This window comes from Embiotoca jacksoni, unplaced genomic scaffold (assembly GCF_022577435.1).
Source record: "Embiotoca jacksoni isolate LCO1_2020_lvr unplaced genomic scaffold, fEmbJac1.0.p SCAF_42, whole genome shotgun sequence".
In the NCBI taxonomy this organism is placed as follows: domain Eukaryota; kingdom Metazoa; phylum Chordata; class Actinopteri; family Embiotocidae; genus Embiotoca; species Embiotoca jacksoni.
Window position 1 is genome coordinate 2,915,968 of NW_027185395.1, and position 15,520 is coordinate 2,931,487.

The 15,520-nt window shown below is 42.8% G+C and overlaps 2 protein-coding genes across 3 annotated transcripts in view; one reads left to right on the top strand and one right to left on the bottom strand.

The window, feature by feature from the left end:
- The first annotated feature begins 879 nt into the window (after window positions 1-879).
- LOC138210087 (major intrinsically disordered NOTCH2-binding receptor 1-like) lies at window positions 880-3,711 on the top strand. The gene is made up of 3 exons (XM_069169027.1): window positions 880-1,072; window positions 2,941-3,180; window positions 3,274-3,711. Exons 1-3 carry the CDS (start codon window positions 926-928, stop codon window positions 3,472-3,474), a joined length of 588 nt encoding a protein of 195 aa, XP_069025128.1. The 5' UTR covers window positions 880-925; the 3' UTR covers window positions 3,475-3,711.
- A 1,179-nt stretch (window positions 3,712-4,890) lies between these two features.
- The window catches only part of slc12a2 (solute carrier family 12 member 2), a 44,989-nt gene continuing 34,359 nt past the window's right edge, over window positions 4,891-15,520 (bottom strand). Inside the window, exons 21-27 of one of the 2 annotated variants that reach the window (XM_069169083.1) lie at window positions 14,926-14,973; window positions 14,025-14,147; window positions 12,308-12,419; window positions 10,371-10,457; window positions 9,357-9,492; window positions 9,006-9,073; window positions 4,891-8,077 (exon numbers count right to left, since the gene is read on the bottom strand). In XM_069169083.1, the coding sequence (XP_069025184.1) occupies window positions 7,942-8,077; window positions 9,006-9,073; window positions 9,357-9,492; window positions 10,371-10,457; window positions 12,308-12,419; window positions 14,025-14,147; window positions 14,926-14,973 (710 nt within the window). In that variant the 3' untranslated portion in view covers window positions 4,891-7,941. The remainder of the gene's footprint in view (window positions 8,078-9,005; window positions 9,074-9,356; window positions 9,493-10,370; window positions 10,458-12,307; window positions 12,420-14,024; window positions 14,148-14,925; window positions 14,974-15,520) is intronic. The other variant, XM_069169084.1, reaches the window with a different exon arrangement.

Below are 15,520 nucleotides of genomic sequence, written 5' to 3' on the forward strand. Positions count from 1 at the left end.
GTGGCCAAGTCAAAGTCCTGACCTGAATCCTATGAGATGCTGTGGCATGACCTTAAAAAGGAGGTTGGTGCTGGAAAACCCTCCAATGTGGCTGAATTACAACAACTCTGTAAAGATGAGTGGGCCAAAATTCCTCCACAGCTGTAAAAGACTCATTGCAAGTTATTGCAAACGCTTGATTGCAGTTGTTACTGCTAAGGGTGGCCCAACCAGTTATTAGGTTTAGGGGGCAAACACTTTTTCACACAGGGCCATGTGGGTTTGGATTTTTTTTCTCCCTTAACAATAAAAACCTTCATTTAAAAACTGCGTTTTGTGTTTACTTGTGTTATCTTTGACTAATATTTAAATTTATTTGATGATCTGAAACATTTAAGTGTGACAAACTTAAATGTACTTTAGTATATTTTTTTACAATATGGATGACATATTAAAGCATGATATTTTTTGACAATATGGACGAGATACTATTGTGTCATACGACACACATTTTTGTTATTATATATATATATATATGTGTGTGTGTGTCAAAAAAAAGTCATACGATAGTCGTCCATATTGTAAAAAAAATATACTAAAGTATATCGTCCAAAATGTAAAAAAAAAGGTCATACTATAGTATGTGGTACAGAATGTAAAAAAACATGTTTTACTATAGTTTGCCATCGAAAATGTCATAAAAATGTCATACTATAATTTCTGTCTCTGTCGGTCTGTCTCTCTGTCTGTCCATGTGTCTCTCTGTCTCTCTCTCTCTCTCCAGCTCCTCCTGCTTCCTGGCGTCGGCCTGTTAATGGTCCGGTTGGGTTTCACTCACCTGAAAGTGATCCTCCTCCTGAATATCTGCTTCTCATGAATTATTTCAGGTGATGCCGTCCATCCGGCTGCCGGCAGGTGAAGAAGCCAGTGTGGACGCAGCAGCAGGATGGACATCTCTGTCCTGCCCAACAACAACCACCCGGAGAAGTTCCTCCAGCTGGACGTGGGGATGCTGCCGGTGACACACGGCATGTTCCAGGTCGGGGCGCTCATGTCCAGTCAGAGACAGTGGCAGAACCGGGTCTACTCCCAGGTACGGACCGGCGGCGTGGCCTCACCTGTGTGTGTGTTTCTGCCTCTGAGAACTTCTCTCCCAGAATAGAAAGGTGTTTCCTCAGTTAGTGTTTTTCATTAATACAGATACTCCACATCAAATATTTATGATGTGTGAAAATGATAATAAGACGAGCTCGTCATCGCAGCCGGAGCTCCGTGGTCTGAAACAGAGGAGCAGCAGTATCCTGCTGTCCCCTCAGGACATAACAGGACACTAAAGATCATGAACTACCAGGACACTAAAGATCATGAACTACCAGGACACTAAAGATCATGAACTACCAGGACACTTAAAGATCATGAACTCACAGGACACTAAAGATCATGAACTCACAGGACACTAAAGATCATGGACTCACAGGACACTAAAGATCATGGACTCACAGGACATTAAAGATCATGAACTTAGCCCTTACATCACAAAAACAAAACAACACACAAAGTGCTTCTCTTCCTGAAACACAGTTCAAGAATCTGATCATTTTAACACATATGAAGGTCACAGAGCAGCTTGAACAGAATCTGAGTCTCTGTGAGCCGAACATCTTTGATAAGACCTGGATCACTGCTGACATTAACTGTCTGTGTTCACTCAACTGAAAATTTCTTCAACACAGAAACATTGTCAGAAGCATATATAAAGTACAACTCTGTAAACCCATATTTAACTGCAAATAGACCAAAGACAACATATAAAATATTTAAACTGAGAAATGTTATTGTTTTATAAAAATATCTGCTCATTTAGAATTTGATGTCAGCAACACGTCTCTATAAAGTTGTGACAGGATCAACAAAAGACTGGAAATGTTGTGTAAAGATAAAATAAACAAAACCTGGTGGAGCATCTGACAACTAATCAGGTTACCATGGCAACAGATCAGTAACATGATTGGGTATAAAATGATCATTTCAGAGAGGTAGAGTTTCTCAGCAGTGAAGATTGAGGTTAAAGAGGAGAGGGACCATCCAGCTTGTTATCAGCTCAGTTCTAAAGCCAGCATCTGTGATGGTACAGGATGCATTAGTGCACATGGCATGGGTAGCTTGACCATCTGGAAGGAAACATTAATGCTGAATGATATATTCAGGTTCTGGAGCAACATGTGCTGCCATCCAGACAACGTCTCTTTCAGGGAAGGTCTTGTTTATTTCAGCAGAACAACGTCCAACCACATTCTGCACGTATTCCAACAGCATGGCTCCGTAGTAGAAGAGTCCGCTGATAAACTGGCCTCCTGCAGTCCAGACCTGTCAATCATTGAAAACATCTGGAGCATCATGACATGAAAAATACAACAAAGGAGACCCTGAACTGTTGAGCAGCTGAAATCCTACATCAGGCAAGAATGGGACCACATTTCACTTTCCAAACTCCAGAAACTGGTCTCCTCAGTTCCCAAACATTTACAGAGTGTTGTTAAAAGAAGAGTTGATGCAGCTCAGTGGTGAACATGAACCTGGAACAACTTTATAGAGACGTGTTGCTGACATCAAATTCAAAATAATCATATATTTTTATAAAACAATAACATTTCTTAGTTTCAACATTTGGTTTGTTGTCTTTGGTCTATTTTCAGTTAAATATGGGTTTATGAGATTTGCAAACCATTGCATTTTGTTTTTATTTACATTTTACACAGTGTCCCAACTTTTTGGGAAATTGTGTTGTAGTAAATATGATTTGTGTTACAGTTTATAACTGTAACAGAAGGAAGAGAGAAATGTCCCTGCTGGACTGAGGCCTCCTTCTAAACTTAGATCACTTAGTTATTTTTAAAAGTGGTTGCAGAGAAACCTGACAGACAAGCTGGACATGATGCTGACTGAAATGTGTCTCCACAGAGGGAGCAGTGGGTGAAGACTGAAAGCAGGTCTCCTCCGTCCCCAGAGGGACGTCCTGTGGTGTTTGTGGACAGATACCTGGAGAAGCACATCACTCCCGTCACTCTGACGTCCAACATCAAAAGGAACCCTCTGTACTCAGACATCCGCCTGAAGGACACCGACAAGTCCGGGCCGTCCTGGACTGTCAAGGAGTACGACACACAGACCGTCCACGGCCACCTGGCAGATTATCTAAAGGTAAAGTTATTATTGGAAAGGTAATGTTGTTCTTTAAAGGTAATGTTATTTTGTATTATTTTTTAGACGTTGATGTTGTGGTTGTGTCTGCAGGAGGAGGAGAACACTCCCAGAGATCTGGACTTCTGGCTGGAGGATCTCTACACACCAGGATTTGACTCTCTGCTGAAGAGGAAGGAAGCAGAACTCAGGAGGAGAAGACTCTGTAAAATCCTGTCTTTGGTCCTGTTGTGTGTCTGTGCGGTTCTTGTTGTCGTCATCGTGCCGGTTGTTGTTCTACAGAAGAAACACTAACGGGGACGTCGTCTCTTCGTCGGTGGCTGTTGGAGCCAAAGTGATGAATATGTAGTCAGTGTCTCCATCCTTTTTAAAGGGATGCTGTGGACAGATGGGAGGAGTCTGTGAACAGAGGGAGGAGCCTCTGAACAGATGGGAGGAGCCTGTGGAAGGTGTAGGCAGGTGATGATGATGACCTCGTCAAGGCTGCTGCTTTGTTACAGAAAATCCTTCATTTATCTTTGCACTCCTTGTTTTTACTAAAGTTTTGAACATTTTAACTTTGTATTAATTTCAAATAAATGAGTCTTTGTTTTGGATGACACTTTGTGGACCTCAGATTATTCTGGATGTCGTAGGTGATCAGTATTATTGAAGTAATCACATCATGTGATGTTCTGGTCATATTTTATTTTAAAGCTACAAACTTTATACATCAAAAATCACCAGGAAAACATATAGAAAATAATTATCTGTTTCTTATCTGGTTGATATAATGTACCAAATCCAGACCAACTCATAAACAAGGAAACCACTGCCGCCTGGTGGCCAGAGTAGGAGTGCATGGCAGTGTCACAACAACAATAAAAACTTTCAATAAGTTTATTATATTGTCGGTAAACGAGTCCATTTAGAACCAAAATAATACTGAAGCACCTGCAGTTACTTCATCGATGTGAGGGAGGAGCTACGGGAGCCTAGGAGGTAAATAAAGGTGGTGCGCAGCAATGACACTTTCCCAGTAAACAGGAAGTAGAGGCATAAGAAAATAAAAGCATAAAAAAATTAAAAGAAGCTAAATAAGAGAAAATTAACAAAAACAAAAAAATCTTGGATGAGATAAAACTCACAAATACAGACAGAAAATATTAACTAAAGTTCTAATTTCCATTAGAACCACGAGTGTCTACCTGTCTACCTGTCTACCTGTAATGTCACCTGGCAGGTAACAGCAGGTGTGTCACACTCCCCGCTGAGTCGGCAAAAACGCTGATGTCAGCAGTAGTTTTCTGAGACGTAACTAGTTAAAATTGAGCTCTCATTCACTCTTAAACTTCAGGTACATGTGAACACAGAGCACCCTGAACAAGACACACAATAAGATGGATTGTTTGCAATTTTTTTTACACAGAAAAATTATGCATATATAATAATAAAAAGTATGGTGAGCAGTATAAAGTGCACCTCTAAACTTGTGTGTTGACACACTAAACAATAATAAAAACCTTCAATCATTCACCAAAACAGAGGAACTGAAACTGAGAGCAAAGATTCCTGAACAGAATTCATGATTCTAATTAAAAATGCAGCTTTTACTGCATCTGCAACATTAGAGATGAAAGAAGTGTGTTGTAACGTCCTCAGTTCAACATATTAAAGCTGAATATTACCGTGACATTAATAACTGGAGCACAAACGAAGACAAAGATGGAACTGATTTAATTTGATTTATTTATTGCAATAAAGATGTACAAAGTACTGGTAATCATAAATGTTAAAATGTTAGAAAAAGCATATCTGTGACTGTTAACAGTACAGCGTATCAAAACACGACGACTCCACGCTCGCTCGATTCCCTCGGTGTCGGTGAGAGCAGGAGGAAGCAGCTCCAATCTCATCGGTTCGTCATCGTCGCATCAAAAGGCATTCAGAGATTGAAATAAACAGACTCCAAAAAAAAAAAAAAATCAATTACTAAAATCAAAAGGCAACAAAACAATAAAAGAAATAAAAAAAACATCAACATGCAAATTAACTTACAACCAAAACCAAAATATGAAAGAAAGAAGGTGGAGTTTAAATAAATATCTTTCTCCTTTGAAATTAGACAGAATTATTTGTCTCCCTTCATTCAGACTACAAAGTTTATTCACAGATTAGTTGGTGTTTGAGACGTGGACAGGACGTCCACCACCATGACGGGTCAGGACCACTTTATGATTGTATAGGATCCACTAGCATCCTCCATCATCATGGCGCTACAGACTGGAGGGGGCGGGGTTAAAAAAAAGAGAGACAGGAAGAGTGTTCTAGTTCCACCTCCATCTGTCCAATAAGAACCACTCCAACAGTATCATGAAGTAATAATAAAAATAAAAAGAATAATAATAACAGGACAGTTAATGTGATCGAAGAAAACCCTCCAGGTTGGACTGATACATTTATATAAGTGTGTATATATGGATATATATATATGGGCATATATATTGTCTTTAATATACAAATATAGAAGAACCCGTGTCTTGTTGTGATGCTGTTGCTCGGTAACAGTGAGGGAGCGTCGATGCTTCAGAACCAGGAACACAGACGAGACTCACTCGGTGGTTCAGTTACGTCCTCAGTTACGTCCTCAGAAACGTCCTCATGCTCAATGTCCTCCAGGCTCATGGATGTTTGGATCCGTTATCCACATCTGAAGGACACGTATGACTAAATTTAGTGTGTTGTAGTTGTTGTGTTGTACTTGTTGTAGTTTTGTTGTAGTTGTTGTCTTGTATTTCTACAGTTGAGACCGAAAGGTCAAAGGTCAGGTGGAGCGGGTCCAAGTGCTACCAGAACCAGTGAGCTCGGAGGACATGAGACCATCTGAGGAGCGTTTCTGTGTCTGAGTGAGTCTTCAATGACTTTACAGACTGCTGAGTCGGGATAGTTGATGTACTGGATGCATCTACAGACACACACTCACACACTCAGTATGTGCAGGTGTTCCCCAGGTGAGTGATGCAGGTGTTCACCAGGTGGGTGATGCAGGTGTTCCCCAGGTGGGTGATGCAGGTGTTCACCAGGCGACCTTGAAGAGCACAGAACAGGAAACCAAAGGATGCTAACCGCTAGTGTTCATTATTATATTACATTCAGCTAAACTAAGCCGGGTCACATTCCTCTGGTGAAGTTGCATACAGTAAAGAATGTAGAGATTGAGATGTTAGATCCGATCCGTCAGAACCACCGTGTTTCATCCAATCAGCTGAGAGACAGTTTGTCATCAGGAGCCTGCAGCCGTCACAGAGCGGTGATGTCATCGACAATCAGGAGCGTCATCACGGACCGCCACCGGTCTGATGATGAGCCGGACAGAAAACCTCCTTCTTCTATCTGAACCCTCCGGTTCTATCTGCTGTTAAACTGGATTCAGGAACCTACAGCTGTTCAGACTTCATGTCTTTAAGATTTAAACTAGTTTTATTTTGTAGATTTAGTGGAAGAATCTTTTCCTCCTCTTGTGCTCTGCAGGGTTGATTATCATCCAGCAGACTGAGACACAGCACACCTTCAGAACCACTAGAACCACAGCCGGTTCTGCTGCAGGACCGTCCCACCACAGCGGACCAGGGAACAGGCGACCTGCTCAGAGCAGCAGAGGGACTGAGGAGTGTTTTTGGCTTTCTGTGGAACCGATAAAGAGCCGACAGGTGATGGAAGATTTACAGGAAGGAGGATGACCATGCTTCCTGTCAGAGTTCTCAGTCTGTGCTCAGCGAACCGGCTGTCAATCAAACAGACTGACAGGAGTGCTGCTCTCAGGTCTGCAGCAACACAACACAACACAACACAACACACTCCTCAAATCACTGTGATGAACTGATGCAGGAGGAGGACAGGAAGGAAACGAGGATGCTGAGACTTGGAGCTCACCTCTAATGGACCAGCGTCTGCATCCTCCACTCACATCCAGCCAGTATGGCTCATAAGAAAGGAACTCAGGACGAGTGGGAGGAGCTTTAAGGCAAAAGTTTGAACGAGCTTATTGGAGCTTTTCTTTCCGGGGGACAAACACAGAAACACAAACATGTAACAGAAAGCAGCTCCAGAACATCTTCTCTACCCAACATATTCAACAGCTTTACAAAGGAAGACTCAAAGTGAAAAGATGGAGAAAGCTACGGCCCGATAGAAACATGCTGATTCGGTAAAAACAAAATCAAAGAGAAGAAAGGCTTCATGCAGTCAAGTGGACTTCATCCAACTCCCCTGATCCACCTGCACCAACACACCGCTGCAACCAAGAAGGAAGAAAAACTCTAAACTAACTATCATCCACCAATATAATATTTCATATGGTCAATCTGATTTGATCTGATTCAGCTGAAGGCACATCCATAAGGCTTCAGGAGGCGTTCTCCACCTGGACAACAGGAACATCAACCGGTCCGATGAACTCAAGTCTGACAGCAACATGTTCCACATCCTGAAAACAATACTGACAACATGGAGCCGAGGAGGAGTACAAGGAACTACAGGAACCAGGAGGAACTCTTCCTCCTGCTGCTGCTGCTGCTCCTCCTCCTCCTTGTCCTCCTCCAGCTCCTCCTCCAGCAGGGCTCTCACACCTTCCTTCTCATGTTAGCAGTATTGTTTCCATCAGTGGCTGGTTTGGTGTCTCTGGAGTGGATGTGTGCTCCGGTAGGTTGGACTGGATGTGTCTCTGCTCCCAGAGGTGGATGTGAGACTTAAAAAGGTGAATCTTCGTCTGGAGGTGGATGTCTAAGAGTAGAAGGTGAGGACGCTCTGGTGGTTGCCGCGCACTAGTAGGATGGGAGGCAGGTCCTTGGACAGAACCTCCAGCCAGGCCATGTAGAGGGCGCTGGACACCGCTCCCTTCCTGGCCAACGGCAGACTCCTGCAGAGACGGAGGAGACACAGGAGACAGAGGAGAGAGAACAAATGTTACATGTGAAGGTTTTCAGTGAAACACAGGTCAAACTGAAATCACGACTGCAAACCTGTTTCCAAAAAAGTTGGGATGCTTTTTGAAATGTAAATAAAAACAGAATGCAATAATTTGTAAATCATGTAAACTCACATTTAACAGAAACTGGCCCAAAGACAACATATCAAATGTTGAAACTGAGAAATATCATTGTTTTATAAAAAAAAAAATATAATATTGAATTTGATGCAGCAACACTTTTCAAAAAGGTTGAGACGGGTTCAACAATACACTCAAACAATTGTGTAAAGATTAAAAAAACACCTGGTGGAACATCTGACATCTAATTTTGTTACCATGGCAACAGATCAGTGACATGAAACGTATAAAAATATGATTTCAGAGAGGCAGAGTCTCTCAGCAGTGAGGATGGGTAGAGGTTCACCACTCTGTGAAAGACTGAGTGAGAAAATAGTGCAAAGAATAATGTTCCTCAACGTAAAACTACAAAGAATTAGTGGAGTTCATCATCTACGGTTCATAATATCATTAAAAGATTCAGAGAATCTGGAGAAATCTCTGAACACAAGGGACAAGGATGGAAATTATTATTGGATGGTGGTGATCTTCGGGCCCTCAGGCAGCACTGCATTAAAAACACACTATACTGGAGTGGAAATCACTGCATGGGCTCAGGAACACTTCTGAAAACCATCATCTGTGAACACAGTTCATCAAAAAAATTGCTCAGTTTCAACATTTGATATGTTGTCTTTGGTCTATTTACAATTAAATATGTGTTTACATGATTTCTAAATAATCATATTCAGTTTTTATTTACATTTTATACACTATCACTACTTCTTCAGAAACAGGTTTGTATTCCTGTTGAACTTACATGACGATGAGGTTGGCTGTGCTCGAGTGCTCCTTCAGCAGCTCGTTCAGTCTGATCTGACGATTGGTCTAAAGAGCAAAAAACAACATTTAAACATTTAACATATCAGATAATTATAATATATGTGCTGCTCTCTGAGGCTGCACGACTGATTCACACTGTTATCTGAAACGATCTGTTTATAGAAGTTCAATCAGGCTGGAAAAGCATTCAGTCCTCTGACATTAAGGCTGTGGAAGATATCACATAGAACCAAGTGTCCAAACTTGTGATGTGACACTACAGTATACAGGATCCAGTATTCAGTATATGATCCAGTATTCGGTGTATTATATATGATCAGGCGTTCACCTTGGCGCGGTACAGCTCCAGCTCGTTGTCGGTGATCCTCCACGGCTCGCTGTTCTTCAGCCTCTCCGCTGCCTCCTGCTCCATGTCGTCCTCCTTCAACCGATACGGCTCAATCAGCTCCTCGAAGGCTGCCACACTGCACAACAACACATCGTCATGGTTACAGTCAGCTGACAACAGGAAGTTCTGCTGAGGCATCAGAGGAGCAGAGACAGAAGACGGGGACGGAATCTGTCCATCCTGATGAGACAAACTGTCCTCGCTGCTGATGAGACAAACTAGATAGTTGTGTTGTGTGATCGGTGTGTTGTGTGAACAGAACATCTCCCAGGATGCACTGCTCCTCTGCAGCAGTGTATTTTCTGTCTCTGAAGCTGCATGTTTGTGATGTGTGGTCACTGTCTCCACCCACTCAGTGTTTACTATCTGTTCTCTCTGACTCAACATGTATTACTTTATTAAGGTCAGTCACCTGATATATCTGATATGATAATAAGAAGATGTAAAAATCAAAGAGGAACATAAGTGTGTCGACAGTAGAGGTCACTGAATGTCTCTTCCTGATGTCATGTGTTTACATAAAGAAACCACTAGAGAGCGGCAGTGATTCACTCTTCCTCTGAATCATCACACAGACTATCATTATCAACTAGGTGATGACAGAGGTGCTTCAAACCTCCTCCAGAGGTTCTCCAACAAACATGATACCTCAGGAGGGTCCAGGATGTTTCATTCTGACAGATGGAAACATTTCTGTACAATAATTATATTTCTGTGTCGTTCCAAGTGAAACAAAGTGATTTTAAATGTGGGACTGATTTTAGTAGTTAAGGCAGTGAGGTGGTGAACTGAAGCCAGATTTAATCATTATTCATATAATAATGCCTCTATTTGATTTCAAACAATATGTAATATATGACATATAAATGAGATACGGCGGCAAACAGTCGGGGAGGGTCACCTCACACCTCACTGAGCTCAGAGACTCTCTCAGATCTATAGAACAGGACTTACTGCTCTTTCTTGGGCTTGGTGTTGATGTCTCCCAGCACGGTGATGTCGGAGAAGTCTATCCTGAACTTGCTGAGCAGAGTTGCCATCCTGCACAGAAACAGCAGAACAAGAGCTTAAGGAGAAATAGAGGAAAGTATGTGCGAGGTATTTTCAGTGAGAGGATCTGTGGACAGAGATAAGAGCACCGGGTCGTCCTGTGAGTGAGGGAGGCTGCGTCACACAGCCGGCCGGGTGGAGACAGGCAGCACACCCCGGCCTTCGGTGGAGGAGTCATTTCCTGTAGCTTCAACTTCAAAGGAGCTCAGTGCCTCAGAGCTTTGTGTGTCAGATCTGAGCTTTACATCATGGCAGCTCTTCATATTATGCTGTTTTTGTACTATTGTCATGTTCCCGGAAACTAAATCTGGTGCTGAGCCTTTCAGTATTTCACATCAACATCGGTTCAAACGATTTATTTTCCCCTCTCAGGTGTCTGATCTCTTTTAGAGTCAGAGCTCTAACTCTCTAACGGTGTCCAGTAAAACACCTCCGATAGATTCTCAGGACGACCTGCTCAGCCTCAGACAGCAGATTGACGGTAAGAGACGAGCTGCTGGACACAGAAACACATACTGTCCTGATGGACTCAGCAGTAACTGGACCTCAGCTTTTAAGATCATAGGTCAACTGTGTCTAACATGTGCCTCGTCCCCAGAAACACTCACCATGACAACTAATGCAGGAAGTTCTGTGGAATAAATTCATCATATAAACAGGGTGAAGATATAAACCTAACCACTACCTCTGGCCCTTCCTCTACCCCTAACCTTAGCTCTACCTCTAACCCTACCTCTAACCTTACCTGTACCTCTAACCCTAACCTCTACCTCTGACCCTTCCTCTACCTCTAACCCTAACCTTACCTCCACCTCTAACCTTAGCTCTACCTCTAACCCTAACCTTACCTCCACCTCTAACCTTAGCTCTACCTCTAACCCTAACCTTACCTCCACCTCTAACCTTACCTCCACCTCTAACCCTAACCTTACCTCCACCTCTAACCTTAGCTCTACCTCTAACCCTAACCTTACCTCCACCTCTAATCCTAACCTTACCTCCACCTCTAACCTTAGCTCTACCTCTAACCCTAACCTTACCTCCACCTCTAACCTTAGCTCTACCTCTAACCCTAACCTTACCTCCACCTCTAACCCTAACCTTACCTCCACCTCTAACCCTAACCTTACCTCCACCTCTAACCTTAGCTCTACCTCTACCTCTAACCCAGGAAACACCAGCTGCAGGTTTAACATGAAGCAGACTCCTCAACAGGTGAAAACAAGGGGAGTAAAAATTAATCATGTTGGAGGAAAAAAACCCCAACTTTTATAGTAGTACTAGTTTCATAGTAAACAAACGGGATCTCCAAGTGCAGATAAAAGGTCTACGAGCACCGAGCTAATTTTATCCAACAAAGGAGGCAGGAAGCAGCTGTAGAGGACAATGAGAGACAGAGAGAGGCAGTGTGTGTGTGTGTGTGTGTGTGTGTGTGTGTGTGTGTGTGTGTGTGTGTATTGATAGAGCAGCAGAGATTGTTTTGTTCCTAAAACAGATTCTGTCACAGACTTTGACACAAAATGAATTAATATTGGAAAAACTAATTATTTAAATGAATAAATGAATAGTAGTAAACAATAGATTAATATTTCAGGAGGTGACGTGGACCATCGGTACATGGGGTCAAAGTTCCTGCACTGTTCACAACACTGCTTCTCATGTCTGCATGTACATGCATGATGATCAGAACATACAGGAACACCTGGCTGATGGAGGGCTGCATCTGGTCCGCTTCAATGTTTAATAATAATAATAAATACTAATAAGACTCAATAAGAGTTCATATCTGCCGACTCCGTTAGAATTCGTGAGTAACCTCTCCTTCCGTCAGATGTACTTACGCTCGGCGGTCGTGATCGATCCGGTTGATTTTCCCGCCGATGAAGACGCGGATCTTACAGTCCTTCCACCTCTTCTTGTTGGTCAGCAGGTAGGGGATGAGCAGTGTCAGACCTGGAGGCCACAAATATCACTGAACATCTGCTGGAAGTTACAGAGAAAACCTCTCCAGGTTTCACACCCTGAGCATCAGTCACTGCTGCAACAGCAACACAGACTTCAGCACATGCTAACTCTGAGCTTCACGTGATGGAGTTCACCGACTGCTAGTCACATGACTCGAACATTTAAAGGTTAAACATGTCATCCAACCATCACCCATCAGTGATGTCATTGTTGGTTTGTGAACGTTATGAAGCCTCCAGTTCAGATTCTGTCCGTCACCATCTTGCGAGTCGGAGCGGTTTGGAGCAGGAAGTGACCATATTTGGATGAGCTGGGGGAGGAGCCAGCGGTGGATCTGACTGGAAACCTGACTATACTTCATCCCGCCCACCGACAGTTGTAACCTGACTGCACCACAGGCCTGTCAATCAAACAGACACGCCCCTAAAAACAGGTCTTCTTGAATCTTCTTTTCTAATGAATGAGGGATTATTTTCAGATGGACCTCCAGAAAACTAATAAGGAGTGACTTTAGCTAACAACACCGAGATAACTGATGGACACATTTTATTCACTTTGGATTTGATGAGAGAAGTTGAATGGGAGTCTATGGAGCCGGAGGCTTTTTGGAGCCGACCTCTAGTGGCACTCGATGGTATTGCAGCTGAAGACACTTCTGGATCAGAACCATTTTACAGACCTGGAAGCTACGAACACTTTTATATCCAGTCTGTGGCTTCAACACATAAACTCGGCAGGATTCAGGAAGGCCTTGGACTAGTTTAAACGCTGCTGCAGTCTACACTCAGAAAGCATCATCACAGTTTGTCCCCGTCTCCCTCACTGATCTGTGGAGTGACGTCTTCATGTCTCTCCACAGACACGCTGTCAGAGACTTGTTCAATTTATTCTTTCAAAATAAAAGGTCAGATGAAGAGTTTAAAAAGTTAAGGTGTGAGTATATCCTGGTTCCACTGAGTCGCAGCAGACGTGACTGCGGTCTGGACGCTGAGCCGGTCTGAGTGTCGGTGTCTCTGCTGTCGCTAATGAAGACGCTGTCAGGATGACGATGACGATGATGTGAAGTGTCGTTCACAGTGCGGAACACATGTGGAGTCGTGTTCACGTGTTAACAGGCAGCTGAAGGAGCAGCGTGTCCCTGCAGCCGTGAGGACGGATGGATGTGATCCGACATGACACCGATTTATTATTTCATGTTGCTTCTTATCTCAGGTCTCTGCTCACATGATGTCGGAGTCCGTTTGTTATTAACACGCTTGTGTGATAATACTTTGTTTTATAATGGTTCAAATTTAAAGTTGTACTTTTTTATTTTCATTGATAATAATTCTGTTCATAATTATGAGTCAGAATAACTTAAAATATAGAAAAAAAAATAGAAGTCCATCTTATTCAAACTTGTTTTTAGCAAAATAAACGACCTCCCAACAGAATGAATATTTGACTGTAGAATAAAAAGGTGATGGCTGCTGATAATCTCTCCACCTGAAGCGTTGCTGTGTTTTAACATCAACAGGGACGTAGTAAACTTCCTCTCTGTATTTCAGATAGCTGTGGAACAATTCACCATTTAAAGTCAAATCTCTGACTGACCTCCATCATCAAACAGCCACCACACATCCACCGTCCCCTTCCCCTGCTTCTTCTGGAACTGCTGACTCGCCTCCAGCAACCTCTGGTCAGACACATTGAGAGGGGCCGACGGGCTCCTCTTATCTACAGAGACAGAGACAGAGACACACACACACACACACACACACACACACACACACACACACACACACACACACACACACACACACACACACACACACACAGAGAGAAGAAGCTCATTCAGATGATGATATAAATGTGATTGCAGCTCTACCGTTTGTCTGTAGATTCCTGAGAGTGAAGCTCTGCAGGTTGGACAGAAACCAAACATCTGGACCGACTCTCAGTTATTAACATTTTACATAAAACTAAAATATATTTATCAATATATCTGGATCCATATATACACATATGTATATGTATACGTGTTGAATTACTATACTTGTAAATAAAATATGATTTTATTCAGCTGAATGAAATTTGTAATGAAGAAACACCATCACTGCTGAAAGCAAATAGAGACAAGCTGAGAGGCTGAAACATGAAAACAGGAAGCGTTTTTCATCCTGGAAAGAAAAGAAAGCTGCAGACAAACTGTCCAGAGAAGAAGAAGCAGCAGCTCAGACACAGCTGGAGGAAAGTGAAGTGAAGTTAAAGGCACGAGAACAGAGCAGGTCTGAATCCAGGATGGAGACTCAACACACAGCAGGACGAAACACTGACTGTTATCATCTGGAGTCAAGAAGTAGGAAGGACGAGTCAGAGACAGGAGGACAGGAATCTAAATATACTGTGAAGAAGGAGGCGACAGAGAGAAGGAGGTGAGGTTGAGAGGAAGGAAGCACGCAGAGGAGGAGAGAAGGAAGCAAAGAGGATGAAGAGGATGAAGAGGATCTCCTGCCTTTTATCAATAGGGGCTGAGTTGTAGCTTTGCCATCATCTTCGTCATCTGGAGATAAGAAGGAGAAAAAAAACAATCTTGGATGAAATGTTGATCTGATGAGTCATCGACACAAACGAAGTTACTCTGTGATGAAGACGATGAAGATGAAAGACAACAGAAGGGTGCACTTATAAAAGATATTCAGAGTGGAGCAGAGCAGAGAGCCTGTTCTGATTGGACCGTCATCTGCTGCTCTGTCCTGACTGTGTCCTGACTGAGGTCAGCTGTGAGCTTCATGCTAACATCCTGCTGCTCTGGGTTGATTAGAAGAACCTCTGCAGGAGTTTTTTTTGTTCAAGAATTTAAAGAAGAGGAATAAAAGCAGCAACTCGGAGCCGCAACACTCTGGTCCAATCAGAGTCTCACACGGGCCTCTGCTACACAACATGAAGCAGCTGCATGTTTCAGACTCTTCCACTGAGACTGTACTCAGATTAAAACCTTTCTCTGGGAGGAATGTGATGCAGAGTGGAGGTGAACCTTCCACAGACTCTGAGTTAATGAGCACTCAGGTTGGCACTGAGGACTAAGAGGATTATAAACCATCTTTACT

Coding starts and splice junctions, on each gene's coding strand:
- LOC138210087 (XM_069169027.1), top strand. CDS start 926: ATGGACATCTCTGTCCTGCCCAACAACAACCACCCGGAGAAGTTCCTC. Junction 1,073..2,940: donor AGAACCGGGTCTACTCCCAG/GTACGGACCGGC, acceptor GTGTCTCCACAG/AGGGAGCAGTGGGTGAAGAC. Junction 3,181..3,273: donor ACCTGGCAGATTATCTAAAG/GTAAAGTTATTA, acceptor TTGTGTCTGCAG/GAGGAGGAGAACACTCCCAG.